This window comes from Trichechus manatus, unplaced genomic scaffold, assembly GCF_000243295.1.
Source record: "Trichechus manatus latirostris isolate Lorelei unplaced genomic scaffold, TriManLat1.0 scaffold00075, whole genome shotgun sequence".
NCBI classification, from domain to species: Eukaryota; Metazoa; Chordata; class Mammalia; order Sirenia; family Trichechidae; genus Trichechus; species Trichechus manatus.
This window is the reverse complement of record NW_004444011.1, coordinates 88103-104005: the sequence shown is the minus strand read 5'-3', so window position 1 is coordinate 104005 and position 15903 is coordinate 88103. Positions and strand designations below refer to the sequence as shown.

Genomic DNA, 15903 nt, shown 5'->3' with positions numbered 1-15903 from the left:
CTCAGGGATCCCTCTGCGGATCTGCGCAAGCTGAGGGGGTAGGTCCCAAGCCACGCAGCACTACCTGGCCAGAACGGGCTCCCAACTTGAGAAAAGAAAAAGAAAACAAACAAACGATTGAAAACAAACAAACAAAAAAGAGCCCTGGGATCCCACCAGCATGGCAGCACGGACCAGGAAGCAGTTCCACACTTGAATGGAGCTCCACAGCCCCTCAGGAAGAAGCAAAGATGGCACACAGAGCCAGGTATTTGACCAAAAGGAGGGGGAGGTGGTGAGAGGTAAGGAAGAAATCAAAAGAAGCAGAAAAAAGCAACGCCAGCAGCCAACAAATGGCACTCGGGGTTGGCCAGTGCGGGTAGGTGGAATCCAAGTAGCCGGTGCTTCCCAGCCAAGGGACTGTGGCCACAGGAAGCAGAGGAGGCCTAGTGGGGGTGAAGAAGGGTGGGGAGCGGGAAAGCGTATATCGCTGTTTACCAGTTTTTCTGTCTCCTGCTAGAAGCTCCGTGAAGCTGCTTCCTCGTACCCCTATTTGCTGGTCTCTGATAGGAGTCCAAGATGGCAGATCCATGCTGCATTAGCTGATAGGGGACCTCTCCATGTATGTCTCCTCGGTCTCTGTTCTCTGTCAGTTTCTTATTCCATTTGGTGCTTGGCTGAGTTCTTTATCTTTTCATTTGATGTTTAGGATTTCAGGATTGCTGTTTTCTCTGTTTGGGTTAGTTTTTTGGATCTTTGCTGTGGAGGGACGGTGTGGTGCTTCTGCCTAGAATGCCATGTTACCGGAGGTGAATAAGGGCTTTTTATATTCATTACTTCATTGCCTTAACCCTGTTTTCCCTCACAGATCTTATATTCATTAACTAAGAATTCTCTTGCCACGTACGTTAGGGAGAGAAAATATAGTTTGAGTAGTAGTTGACGTTTAATCTTTTTTCCTTTATTCCTATAATTCATAGTTGGCATTATTTATGTCCATTATTGTGAACAAATATATTGATCTTACTTTAATATATAGGTTTCTTTGAAAACTTTAAAAAAATGCTTTTAATATCTTTTTAAAAAATAAATTATATTGACATTTAACATATTTACAGGAAAGTGCACAAATCGTAAATGTATCATAACCCCGTTGCTGTTGAGTCAATTCCGGCTCATAGCGACCCTATGAGACAGTAGAATTGTCCCACAGGGTTTCCAGGGAGCACCTAGTTGATTCAAACTGCTGACCTTTTGGTTAGCAGCTGTAGTTCTTAACCACTACACCACCAGGGTTTCCCAAATGTATAATAGTTCAGTAAATTCACAAAGTGAGCACATCTATGTTGTCAGTATGCAGCTCAAGAAACAGTACATTACCATAACCTCCCTAGTGCCTCTTTTTTGACACTATTTCCCGACATAACAGGGATAATGATTATCTTGTTTAATATGCATTAATTTTGCCGATTTTTGAATTTTATATAAATTTAATACATGTAGTATGTCCTCTTCTGGATCTGCCTTTTTTCATTCAACATTGTATTTGTGAGAGCCATCCATGCTTTTATGTAGAGTTGTAGTTCATTCATTCTCATTTCTGTATAGCAAGTCCATTGCCTTTGAATCAATTCCAACTCATAGTGACCCTATAGGACAGAGTAGAACTGCCCCATAGGGTTTCCAAGGCCATAAATCTTTACAGAAGTGGACTGCCACATCTTTCTCCTGTGAAGCAGCTGGTGAATTCTAACTGCCAACCTTTTGGTTAACAGCCAAGCGTTTAACCACTGTGCCACCAGGGCTCCTTCACTTCTGTATAGTATCTCAATATATAAATACCACAAAAAAAAAAAAAAAAATGCTGTCAAGTTGATTCCAACTCATAGCGACCCTATAGGACAGAGTAGAGTCTCTGCCCCGTAGTTTCCAAGGAGCACCTGGTGGATTCAAGCTGCTGACCTCTTGGTTAGCAGTCGAACTCTTAACCACTATGCCACTACTGTATGTTTATTCTTTCTGCTTTAGATGAATATTTGGTTTGTTTCTAGTTTTTGGCTTAAGTAGTGTTGCTGTGAATATTCTTGTACATGTCTCTTGGTGAACATATGTATGTTTCTCAGGTGTTGGTGTGGACAAACTACTTTTAACTATTAACTTCATAAAATTTTCATAAATTTAAAATAATTTAATCACAATAACTTTCGAAGACTATTAGAAGCCTAACAAAAGCCCTGCTTACTCTCTAAAATTACCATATTTCCTGGACATACTTCTGGGAAATTTTCTGTAAGATAATTGGACTTCAACTTTAGATTTTCAAAGTGCCCTTTGGCCCAAAACAGTGTTTTATGTTTTAGCAGGCTCTTTCTCAAGTAGTTTCTTTTAAACCCTGCTCAATATACTTGAGTTCTTTTCTCTCACTGAGAGCTATTTAAAGTTGTTGCCTAATCTAAGGTTACAAATTGGCTGCCAGTGAGCTGAATTGGGTTAACAGATGTATTATTTGACCAGTGTAATTTAAAATAAATACAACACCACACACACATTCATTTTAAAATTTCAATCAGTAGCTAACATTTTTAAATTGGGAGATTTTATTTCCAAATATATTTCTAGGGTTTTTTCTTTCTTTTCCCCCTCCTTCCTGAGGAAAAAAAAAATATCTAGAGCGCTGGTCCTATAATCCTATGTAACAGCAGTCTGGTAGAGCCAGTTCATTGTTGTTGCCTCCTTTAATGGACATTTGCTTTGAAAGTCATCCTGTTGTGATCACTATTGTTTTACATCTGGCCCTCTTTGCTCATTTTGGTTATCTTTCTAGCTCCATAGGTATTTGCATTTGTGACAACAGGAAAATTGCATACCTTTTTTCATAAGTATCTTTATCTTCTACCAGAGTTTTTTAAGTTACTCTGTTGTTTCACCTGCCATCCATGTTGGTCAGTTTTGACTTTATCCTTGCTGGGGATTTCAACTCTGCAGAATTTTATATTATGAGGATTAAATGGTTATTTTTCTGTCTTCTGTCCTTTTTTTTTTTTTGCTATAACTCTTTATAAAATATGAGCACACCATGAGTTAATTTTAGACACTGTCCCATGATATTTGTTAGGAACTGAGTCATTTATAACCTAGTAGTAATCCCTTATGATGAAATAACTTTATAATTAATCACAAATTAATGTTATAACTTAGACATGGAGTCACTTATTGTGAATATAGTAAGTACACATACCACCTTTGCCTTGAAGCACATAACCAGGTCAAAAAAAGTTCTGGATTTGAAACTTGCTTAGTGAGTCTTTTTGCTCATATCAAATGCCACTGACATATTTAATTAGAGTTTTGAATAAAACATTCCTTGTTAACTGGAGGAAGCACTATGTCATGAGAAAACATAAGCAGGTCAAAATGTTTTATTTGTTGGGATGGTAAAGAGACTGTGTAATTTGAAATAAGTCAGGAGAAAACTGTGTGAGTGTTTAAAACGTATATATGCTTGGAAAGCCTAGTTAATTCGAAATCCACATTAAATACAGGAATTTGAAAGAAGCCTTGATAACCTGATCTATTCTTTAAAATTATTTGGTAAAATTGTATCAATTTAGGTGGAAGAAGCTAAACAAGAATTACAGGAAGTTGTTGAATTCTTGAAAAATCCACAAAAATTTACTGTGCTTGGAGGTAAACTTCCAAAAGGTAAGGTATCTTCCCTTTACCATGATTTGATCTAAAAAATAATGCTGTAATATATTACTACTGTAACTTTTATCAGATTTAACTGGTTAAAATTTAGTTCCGAATTTGCTATTTTATAAAAAATATACTCATTCTGAACATATTCTGTAACCTTTTTTTGTAATTAAAAATTTTGATTTTTGTTTCAAACTTAAAGTTGCAAGAATAGTACAAAGAATCCCCCTCCTGAATACCATTAACCCAGACTCAACAGTTGTTAAGATTTTTTGCCCCATTTGCTTTATCATTCACTTTCTCTCTTTATATACATATATTTAATAGTTTGAGAGTAAGTTGTTGTAAACATTGTACCCCTCTACCCCTAAAAACTTCAATGTATATATTTCCTAAGAATGAGGACTTTTTTTTTTTTTAAACATAAATTCCAGTATGTAAAAACGGCCTAGGCGCAGTGTCTGACCTCTAACTTCACGGGAAAGGAGAATCAAGACCAACAGGCCAAGGCTGATTCCCATGAGGCAGAGGTCAGACATGCCTTTTCTCTCCACCATCTTTACCAATTCTGACACCAGCTGTCCCTCCTGTGGCACTCTCTGCTTCTCCACTGGGTTCGATAAGTCATTGCAGTGGCCACACAGAACTCACAGACCATATTCAAGATTATAGGATTTATTAGGGAAGTAACAGTTATAATTCAGGCTCAGGAACACTCAGGATACAGTTCTATCATCAGGACAGCCTCTTCCCAGCCGTGCTGTCAGGCACACCTCTCCCTGGCCCTAGGCCTCTGCCCAAAGGCACTCAGCTTTCTCTCTCTGTGGACCGGGAAGCCCACTGCACTGTCTCCTGCTGCTGGGTCTCTCCTGCCACCACTTTTCACCATCTCTCTCTCTCTCTCTCTCTCTCTCTCTCTCTCTCTCTCACACACATATTCACATTTCACTCTGTCTCTCTCATATTCACATTTCACTCTCTCTCTGTCTCTCTCTCATATTCACATTTCTGTCTCTCTCTCTCTCATATTCACATTTTACTCTCTCTCTCTCTCTGTCTCTCTCTCTCTCATATTCACATTTCAGAGCCCTGGTGATGCAGTGGTTAAGAGCTACGACTGCACAGTTTAAATCCCCAGCCGCTCCTTGGAGGCAGTTCTACTGTGTCCTATAGGGTCCCTATGAGTCAGAATCGACTCGATGGCAATGAGTTTGGTTTTTTGGTTTTATTCACATTTCAGTGGTCCTATCCTTCCATTCCAGGAAGACACACTACATTTAGTTTTTCCTTTAATTTGAAACAATTCCTGAGTTTAGTTTTTTTGGGGGGATGGAGGGTTGTCTTTATTGTCTTGTTCATTTTGAAGACTACAGGCTAATTATTTCTAGAATGTTAACTCAAATTTAGGTTTGATGTTTCTTTGCAGTTACTCAACATAATCTTTAACAGCTTTATGGTATCCTTTACAATTGTGGTTATACTGTAATTTATCTAACCAAACCTCTTAATAGTTAACATTTATATTGTCTGTAATGTTTTCTTATTAAAAATAGCACTATGATGATTATCTTAATAACTCAAGACTTTGCCCACATGCTTATTTATTTTATTAGAGTAAATTTCTAGAAATGGAATTGCTGAATTAAAGGGGGAGGGCTTGTTTTTAAGGTTTATTGTTAAATGTTGCCAAGTATTTCTAGTAAGAATTCGACAGTGATTGACAGTGTTTGTTTGCCTAAAACTTTGCTAATTTAGGGTTTTGGGGTGTGTACGTGTGTGTGTGTGTGTGTGTGTGTGTGTATGTATGACATCGACCTGCTTTACACCTGAATCCTTTGGTATGTATCGCCTAAGAATAAGGACATTGTCCTAAATAAACACAATACTCAAAGAAAATTAACACGAATTCGTTAATATAATCTACTAGCCAGTCTTTTCTCAAATTTTCACCAAATGTTCTTAGAATTTTTTTATACCTGTTTTTTATAAAAAGGATCCAGTCTAGATTTGTGCATTACATTTGGTTGGTTAATTTAGTCTTTTAATCTTTTATGTGATTTTTATCTTAGTTGTTTAGTGATAAACGGGTTTATATTCCTTTGCCGCAAGATTCTCTCTGTCTTGTCTATTGTTAACATAAGTAGTATTTGAATGACATAGGAAAATTGATTTTGAGAAGATCCTGAAGTGAATCATTAGCAGAGATAAATTTGTTCTGTTGTTTCTAAATATTGGTTGTTGATGTGCCTTTATGGTCGAATATTATATAAGTTAATAGTTATTTCTTTTATAGGTTGTTATGAGAGGATTTTTTAAAAATTTGAAGTGTTCTTGTTTACTTTTTATTTTAGGAATTCTTTTAGTTGGACCACCAGGGACTGGAAAGACACTTCTTGCCCGAGCGGTGGCTGGAGAAGCTGATGTTCCTTTCTATTATGCTTCTGGATCAGAATTTGATGAGATGTTTGTGGGTGTGGGAGCCAGCCGGATCAGAAATCTTTTTAGTATGTCTTAATGTACCATTTTTTTGAAACACTAAATTGTGTTAATTTTTAGGGGAAGAGGGTTCTTTACCCTTTCTTTGTTAAGTACTTATGATTGATAGTTGGTTGAAATAGCCATTGTGGGGTTTGGGTTTTAGATACCTTATTGTGTGCGCTAAAACAGATCTGTACTGTTTTTCCAAGTAGAACAGTCAGTGGAGCTAGGGAAATGCTGTATGAGGTTGGGGGCTGCCGAAAACCTCTTAGTGTTTTTTCATTTCCTTCGTCAGTTCTATAGTATGTAATTAAGGAGTAATTAGCCTCAAACCTGACTGTATATGGAATTTCAACAGCTAAGAAGAATGGGGAAACCCTGGTGGCGTAGTGGTTAAGAGCTACGGCTGCTAACCAAAAGGTTGGCAGTTCGAATCCACCAGTCACTCCGTGGAAACCCCATGGGGCAGTTCTACTCTACCTGATAGGGTCGCTATGAGTCGAAATTGACTCGATGGCAACGGGTTTTTTTTGTTTTTTGTTTTTTGTTTTTTTTGGTAAGAAGAGTGAATACTCAGTTGTTTTTATTTTACAGTATTCCCTTTGGAATTTTTTCGTTGTCTTTTTTTGGTATGCTCTTAAATCAGTTTAAAAAAATGATCTCTTGTGTGTTTTCTCTTTTATATATTTTTTTGTTGGCTTTTGATAATTGTATTGTGTTTTTTGTTCAAATACGTTGATTTCTTTCTTATTTGAATCTTCTGTTTCTTAGGGGAAGCAAAAGCAAATGCTCCTTGTGTTATATTTATTGATGAATTAGATTCTGTTGGTGGGAAGAGAATTGAATCTCCGATGCATCCATATTCAAGGCAGACTATAAATCAACTTCTTGCTGAAATGGATGGGTAATTGACAGCCTTCTTTTATCTGTAGAATTTGGTGATATTTTTTAAAAAATTAGAATTTATCTTATTTTAACAATTGTTTAGAATTAGTAACAGATACCTCCCAGCATTTTGTACATGTATACTTGATCTTATGCAGATTGCTCCCATAAAGCATTTGATAACATTCTAGATATATGAAAAATGCTGTGTAGGTAACAGAGTAGTCCATCAGGCAAGAAGTCAAGGCAAGCTTTTCTGTCAGTATTCTGTTGTTCCCATGTCTTTGGGTATTTGATGTATTAGCTCCTTTATTTAATTTGTGTCATTTACCTCTTGTTTTAGTTATCCAGTGCTACTATAACAGAAATACCACAAGTGGATGGCTTTAACAAACAGAAATTTATTTTCTCACAGTTTAGAAGGCTAGAAGGTCCTTGTCTCTCTGAGCTTCTGCTCCTGGGTGATCTTCGTGTGGCGTGGCCTCTGTCTTCCCTCTTCTCTGCTCTGCTAGCTTGTTTAATCTCTTTTATATCTCAAAAAAGATTGACTCAAGATACACCCTACACTTATCCTGCTTCATTAACATAACAAAGACAACCATTCTCAAATGGGATTATAACCATAGACATAACATATTTTTGGGGAATTCAATTCAATCCATAACACCTCTTGTCTCATTTAGTATATTACACATATCACCAGGACGTAATGATTCAAGCTAAGGCTAGTAGTCTGTTTGAAGAAGTTAATGGGAGAGTACAGTGGTTCCCACATAGTTGGTGATTACCACAATAGATTTAAAGCTTGCATCAATTTTCATAATATAAAAAGCAAATGGTGGGGTTAATGTGAATGGATCAGAAATGTATCATGAAGTCCTATAAGACATTTGAGAACCAAATAAAAAGTCTAAGAGCAAAAAATTTGAATTGATAGACTTAAAAACAGTTTTCCAAAAATTAGTCAGGTACATTTTATATTCATTTATGCCCACGCTTTTTATGTTAATTCATCTCTTTCCAAAGTAGACTAAGTATTGTGAAGGTATATAATCACTGGTGTTTTGGTGATTTATTGTTAGTAGTTTTATTGACCTGCAGTAGCTTAGCATTTGTTACTTTTTATAACAATTAGAGATGCCTTATTCTTTTGATCATAAAAATAACAATTCCTGTTCTTCGCTGTTATGAAGGTTAAGATAATTTTGTAGAGAGAGTGTGTGTATGCGTGCTATCTTTAATTAACAATTTTAAAAAAAGGTTCTCTTTTTAATTTTTTTTTCAATAGTTTTAAACCCAATGAAGGTGTTATCATCATAGGAGCCACAAACTTCCCAGAGGCATTAGATAAGTAAGTATTAAAAGATTTTTGTGAAGTAGTTAAATACGCTACAGCACGGATTAAAGAGCCCATCACAAACACATATTGTATGATTCTGTGTATATAAAATGTCCAGAATAGGCTAATTCATAGAGACAGAATGTAGATTTGTAGTTACCAGGATCTGGGGAGAATAGAGAGTGACTGCTAATGGATGTTTTTGGAGTGATGAAAATATTCTAAAATTAGATTGTAATGATGCTTGTACAACTCTGAACATACTGAAAACCTCTGAATTGTACACTTTAAATAGGTGAATCTCTAATATATGAATTATATCTCAATAAAACTGCTAAAAAAGGTTCTGATAACTTTTTTTACATATTTCAAAAACATTTTTGGTGGAGAGCATTTTTTAAATAAAATTTACTGTAGTATTAAAATTATCTTTAAATTAAAATCTGTGTTACACTTCTATTGTTTTTGTTATAGAATAATAAATTATTTATATTTTTACTTAATCTAGTAATTGTCTTTGCCTGAGATTCTAGTCTGGCATTCTGTACTTAGCAGCTGAGATGTGCATGTAATGCTGATAAAAAACAAACACATTGATTTCGACTCCTAGCCACCCTGTAGGACAGGGTAGAACTGCCCCATAGAGTTTCCAAGGCTGTAATCTCTACAGAAGCAGACTGCCACATCTTTCTCTCACAGAGCAGCTATTAGGTTCAACCACTGACCTTTGGTTAGCAGCTGAGCACTTAACCACTACACCACCAGAGCTTCTTGTAGCTCTCATAATAGACTACTATTAACTTGTTTGTTTCTTGATGGACCTCCTTGCATGCTTTTGTTTCTGAGGGTGTGTGTTACATGGATGCAAACATACCTGTATGAACCTTTGTTTTTCGTTCAGGTTATTAATAGTGACCATTATTTGAGCCATGTTTTAAAAGGAACTCTCTGAACATTTATGTTCAAAACTCCTTCTGATCTCTGTTATTGTTAGCAACTGTTGAGTCCCGACTCATGGCAACCCCAGTACACAACAGGATCAGACCGTTGTGATCCATAGGGCTTTCACTGGATGATTTTCAAAAGTAGATCACCAGGCCTTTCTTTTTAGTTTACCTTAGTCTGAAAGCTCTGCTGAAACCTGTTCTGCATCATAGCAACACACAAGCTTCCGCTGACGGATGGCTATCTAATCTCTGGCTGCAGCCTGTTGTCTTACCGTCATCTCTTTATAGAGTCAATCCTATTTAACTTGAACTTCACCATAAAAAGTCAGCTTATTCATTTATATTTGTTTGTGTGTGTTCTTCATTTAGCGCCTTAATACGCCCTGGTCGTTTTGACATGCAAGTTACAGTTCCAAGGCCAGATGTGAAAGGTCGGACAGAAATTTTGAAATGGTATCTCAATAAAATAAAGTTTGATCAATGTAAGTCTAATTTTACAGTGCAAACATTATTACTTTCTAAAATATCCATCCACCCTGTTTGTGGTCCTTACTTGATAAATGTTTCATTTATATGTCCTTTAAAAAAAAAAAAAAAGTCCATTCTTTAATTATTTTGTACCCAAGAAGTTCTGTTATTTTGAATCTTAAATCCAAAGAAAGTCTTCTTTATTCAGACAGATAATATATTTTAAGATGAATACACATTAAAATCTTTTGGAAGAAGAATGTAAAATAATAGAAAGTGCAGTAGTTCTTCATGTAGCTAGTTTGGAGCCATATAGGGGAAAAGCAAACTATAGAACATAATGTATGGAAATATTATGGACCCACTTTGGTAATAAACAAAGCTATTAAACCTGCAGTATTTTCAAAGATAGCTGAATGAATTCAGAAAACCAAGTATATTTTCTATAATGCTAATTGTAAGGGGAGCTTTTATGTCTAAAACATTTCAAGATGAAATTCATAGAGCAAAATCTTGTCTGTGAGTTTGCTTTTTCAGTTTGTGGTTAGGCTCATAACAATAAAAAACAATAAAGCCATATTTAAAGGCTTATATTTCATATTTGGTCGACTCTGTTTCTTTGTTTTTTACAAAGCTATTTAATTGGCTTTTCCCTCTGAGAATTTTAGTAAAATAAGTTTATTGTTGAGCTTTTATTAAAATAAATATTTTAAATTATAGTTCAGAATAGCTGTTTCCTTTTTTCTTGGGATTGTGAATTCTTTCCATGGTAAAGCACTTTCTATTAGCATCCTTCAGAATCAAGTATTAATTATTTTACTGTCTTTATTAAGCAAAATAATGACCACTCTTGGATTCTGTTTTAGACAGTATATTCTCTTTTTATATAGCTGTTGATCCAGAAATCATAGCTCGAGGTACTGTTGGATTTTCTGGAGCAGAATTGGAGAATCTTGTGAACCAAGCTGCATTAAAAGCAGCTGTTGATGGAAAAGAAATGGTTACCATGAAGGAACTAGAGTTTTCCAAAGATAAAATTCTAATGGGTAGGTTTTTTTTTGTTTTGTCTGCCTTATCGTTTTCATTATGTTAAAGAACAGATTTTTCTTTTAGTTTTTTGTACATATTCTGTTTAGACAGCTGAAACCTGTGGCTGTGTTGAATATAATCTTACTCTAAAACTTCAGTGTCTGGGTATTCAAGATTTGTAATGAATACTTTTACAAACTCACAATTTGAAAGTCAGACACCAATAAGCAGTAACATTTATTTTATTCATCTTGTCAGCCATGTAGAACTCAATTTTATAGTATAGCACATTCATTAGTTTTATCTTAGAAGACCTTCTGAGTGAAGAGAGAGAATGATAAAAAAGGAAGGTATGGGAGCATGAAAATATATACTTGAAGATATCAATACAATTTGGCCTCTTACAGAGCAAATATATTCCAATAACTCATGTGATTACAGTGGTCTTGGAAAGATCCATGCATTTCCTCTTGTCCTATATTGCTAATAAAAGGATGGTGAATTTTATTTCTTCTCGGTATTTAATTTTAGATTGACTTCGAAACAGGTTAATTATGACATTCATGTTAAATTGAAGGTTTATTTTTTAGAATTAGAATTAAGCTTTCCCTTTTGACATAAGGATTAAGATGACAGTTTTTGACAGTTTCCTTTTCAATTGACGGAAATATTAGGGTTTGCTTGTGTTGTAGAGTGAATTCTCATTTTTTAAAGAAAGTATTACTGTGGTCAAAGTATTTATTAATAAGATCAAATCATGTTACTCTAAAAATGATTTAAGGAAAATGGGTTTCATTAATTTAAATCCTTTCTAATGGATTATTTTACTGAAATGTTTATCTTCAGGCCCTGAACGTAGAAGCGTGGAAATTGATAACAAAAACAAAACCATCACTGCGTATCATGAATCAGGCCATGCTATTATTGCATATTATACTAAAGATGCAATGCCTATCAACAAAGCTACAATCATGCCACGAGGGCCAACACTTGGACATGTAAGTGTTTTGTAGTTTTTTCTTTGCTTTCAAAAAGAGCAAATGTAGGAAATGTAGCAAGTATAGCAAATGTTGTTTATGTGGGAAAGTACTAATTAAAACATTTTCAAAGAAAATTTATCTACTTAAGTTTTTGATACTTCATTTCTTGAAATCAGAGATACTTGTGAAATTTATCTTCTCAAAAGGAGTATTTTTTAGTATAATTCTGTTACGTACTTGTTTTGTAAAATTTAGTTCAGGAATGACAGAAACTGAAATTCTTAATTAAATATCTAATTGCTCTTCTCTCCAGAAAGAAAAAAATTATGTGTCATAGTGACTGGTTCAATAGGTTTTCTAAGGTCTTTCACATTTAGTACATATTCTGTTCTCATAGTGTATCTTTCCAATTATAGACTTGCTTAACATTTTTGGGCAACTGGGAATAAAACAGTCCTATTGCAATATTATCCACCTATTCTTTGTAAAATACACTTTTGCTTTATAAAATATTTATCTTTATAAATAGCTGATTTTTCCATCAATTACCTGATGACCATCTCTATTAAAGTGTCTTTGGGGTTTTAGCATCATGGTGTTCATCTGCTAACCAAAAGGTCAATAGTTGGAATCTACCAACTACTCCTTGGAAACCCTGTGGGGCAGTTCTACTCTGTCCTATAGGTTCGCTATGAGTTGGTATCAACTCGACAGCAGCCGGTTTGGTTTTTATTTTTTATTTATTTACCTGATGACCATCTCTACTAAATGTCTTTGGAGTTTTAGCATCATGGTATTAAGTACTGTAGTGAGAGCTAAACAATAATTATGTTTTTTAACCTATTTCAGAACTATATCTGATTTTTTTCCTTTGGTTTTTACCTGATTATTTTTTAATTATCTAGGTGTCCCTGTTACCTGAAAATGACAGATGGAATGAAACGAGAGCCCAGCTACTTGCACAAATGGATGTTAGTATGGGAGGAAGAGTAGCAGAGGAGCTTATATTTGGAACTGACCATATTACAACAGGTTGACTCTACAGAATGGCTGTAGTTCAAATGTGTTTGCTGATTTAAGTGTATTTTTTTTAATTGAATTATATGTATATTTTATCTTAGGGGCTTCCAGTGATTTTGATAATGCAACTAAGATAGCAAAGCGGATGGTTACCAAATTTGGAATGAGTGAAAAGGTAATAATAGCTAAGTTTAATTCTTCCTTATGTATCAAGTGTTTATGCTATGATGATGTGCGAATTGCCTTTTTGTCAGAGAGGTTTCTCATTATAATAAACCATTTTCCTTTGTCTCATTTCAGATGGATTTGAAAGAGTTCATTCTAAACATTGTTCTAAATTTTATTCTCTGAGTTACAAAAATATAGCATTTTTTTTTTTAATTCTAGCTGCTCAGAAAGAAAGTTATTATCTCACAAGCTAACCAGACCGATAAAACAAAATACATTCTTTACCTTCTCATATGGCATAAAAGAGCCTAGTTGCTGAGCTCTACTTTCCCCATTCCATATGTTTCATGTTTCCACATTATCACTGTGACTACATGCAGCACTTCTATATCTGAATTGTGGATTTCTGAACTTGGAAGACCTTCCTTTCAAGGCTTTTTAAGAAGCTACTTAGCGACTTTCAATTTTCTGTCTTGCTCACACTTTAACTATTTTAATCTTAGTTTTTATACTTTTAGAAGAATGATGAAAGTTCCTTGCCTTCAAGACATTCATTTTTCTATTGTATTTCATCTTTGCCCTTACGATATTTGTTTCCTTATTTGTAGGTTAGTACTTTCTGTTACCTTTATTAGTGCTTTTGGGGTTCTCTATTGAATACTTCCTTCCCTTTGTTTTTAGCTTGGAGTTATGACCTACAATGATACAGGGAAACTGAGTCCAGAAACTCAATCTGCTATTGAACAAGAAATAAGAATCCTTCTAAGGGTAATTATAATATTTTTATGCTTTTTTTATTCATTTGGATAGAATGTGACTAAATAATTGTTTATAAAATGATAATAAATGGAGGCCTCTGTTTGTTAGAAATGCCACTGTGTATATAATAAAGATAATAGGTGCACCATTTCAAACATGATTTAAATATGTTGTTAGGGAACCTCTGGTCACGGACTGCATTTTTATGCTGTCCATGGCTAAGAACAGTTTATGGCTAAAAAAGTTCAATCCTGCTTTAGCTACAAAACCATAAAAGGTATTAGAATGGGGGATATTGTTTATGGAGTCTCTGTGTCTCCTGTTTTCCCATTCTGTCATTTATGTATTCAGCAAATATTATTATTTGCTTTGTGCCCAGCAGTGTCTATATGCTGGGAATACAGAATACAAAGGTCTCCTTGGCTGCAGTGTTCAAAACAGATAAGTGTAAAGGAACGTGTACAAGTAGCTTCATGAGATCAGTTAGTAGGCTTCTGGGGTAATCCAGACATAACATAATAGATGTTTGGAAATGGAGAAGCTTGAAAGGTTTCGAGAGATACTGATGTAGTAGAATCAGTGTCTTTGTGATGTTTTGGACGTGAGGAGTGAGATAACCATTAACACTGATTTCTAGATTTCAGCCTCATGCAACCATAATGTACCGTTCATTAAGAGAGGGAACATTGGAGGTGGGCTAAGATTGGGAAGTAGGTAGATCATGAGTTCACTTTTATACATGTTGAATTTGAGGTGCCTTTGAAAATTTCAAGTTGGAAGATAGTGGGTCTAGAGCTTAGTGGAGACATTGGATATGTGTTCTGTGAGGATGTTGAAGTTATCCATCCATGAAGGCAGAACTCGGGATGGAAAGGAAGACCAAGCCAAATACCAAAAACATTTAGTGAATGAGGAATGTGTTAGGGTATTTGTTAGATGGCACAATGAAGAAGGTTGGGTAGGGGTATAGTCAACTGGTATGGACCTCAAAAGAATAGTGCTTTATATAAGAGGATAGGGTAGTAATGGTCTGCAAGTGGTAATGGGAACAAAGAGCTCACCTCTCTACCCTGAAATATCTAAGATAAGAGGGGATGAATAACTCCAGTTTACAAATGTAAATGGTTTGCCTTTGACTGCTGACCGAAAAGCTGGTGGTTCAAACCCACCCGGAGCACCATGGAAGAAAGGCCTGGCAGTCTGCTTCCATAAAGATTGTTGTTGGTTGCCATGAGTTGACTTTGACTCTTAGCAACCCCATGTGACAGAGTAGAACTGCCTCCATAGGGTTTTCTTGGCTGTAATCTTTACGAGAGCAGATCACCGGATGGATTTGAACCACCAAACTTTCAGTTAGTAGCCAGGTGCTTAACCATTGTGCCACCAGGGCTCCTTTCTGTAAAGATTTGAGCCAAGAAAACCCTATGGAGCAGTTCTGCTCTGTAACACGTGAGGTCTCCATGACTCAAAGTCAACTCGATGACAACGGGTTTTTTGGTTGCTTTTGAGAGGGATTAGGGAAAGCAGTCCCCACAGAAGAGAGCCAGATTTTAGTAACTCAAGGAGGTAGAAGGAATGCTTAGAAAAGTTGTAAATGATCTAATACTCTAGAACTCCAGCATAGGAAATGCTCTTTCTTGGCTATAATACATTTCTGAAAACTCAAAAATAATACCAGAAATGGATTCTTTCTCGTTACAAGGATAGGTTGGAAAGGCATTAGGTACTCTTTTTCTACTAAGTGGCAATCTTACATTGCTATAGAGGGGAAGTGATTACCAGTTAGTAGCATCTTAGGATCAAATGTATATGAAATTCAAAAGAATAAAAACTTAATAGTAGTCTGTAAAACAAGTATGTTATAAAACAGTTTCATTCAAAGAAAGTTAAAAAAGGTGTCTTAGTTATATAGTGCTCCTGTAAACAGAAATACCGCAAGTGGATGGCTTTAACAAAGAGAAGTTTATTTTCCACACACTAGTAGTCTAGAAGTCCAAATTCAGGGCATCAGCTCCAGGGGAAGGCTTTCTCTCTCTGTCGGCTCTGGAGGAAGGTCCTTCTCATCAATCTTCCCCTGGACTAGGAGCTTCTCTGCTCAGGAACCCCGGGTCCAAAGGACGAGTTCTTCTCCCAGCACTGCTTTCTTGGTGGTATG

General features: G+C 35.6%; 1 protein-coding gene across 1 annotated transcript in view; it reads left to right on the top strand.

The window, feature by feature from the left end:
- YME1L1 (YME1 like 1 ATPase) overlaps positions 1-15903 on the top strand; it is a 42591-nt gene that overhangs the window by 25154 nt on the left and 1534 nt on the right. Inside the window, exons 9-18 of the mRNA XM_004380510.3 lie at positions 3591-3681; positions 6027-6179; positions 6925-7057; positions 8327-8389; positions 9694-9806; positions 10683-10838; positions 11668-11819; positions 12707-12833; positions 12923-12996; positions 13671-13757. Coding sequence (XP_004380567.1) covers positions 3591-3681; positions 6027-6179; positions 6925-7057; positions 8327-8389; positions 9694-9806; positions 10683-10838; positions 11668-11819; positions 12707-12833; positions 12923-12996; positions 13671-13757 — 1149 coding nt within the window. The remainder of the gene's footprint in view (positions 1-3590; positions 3682-6026; positions 6180-6924; positions 7058-8326; positions 8390-9693; positions 9807-10682; positions 10839-11667; positions 11820-12706; positions 12834-12922; positions 12997-13670; positions 13758-15903) is intronic.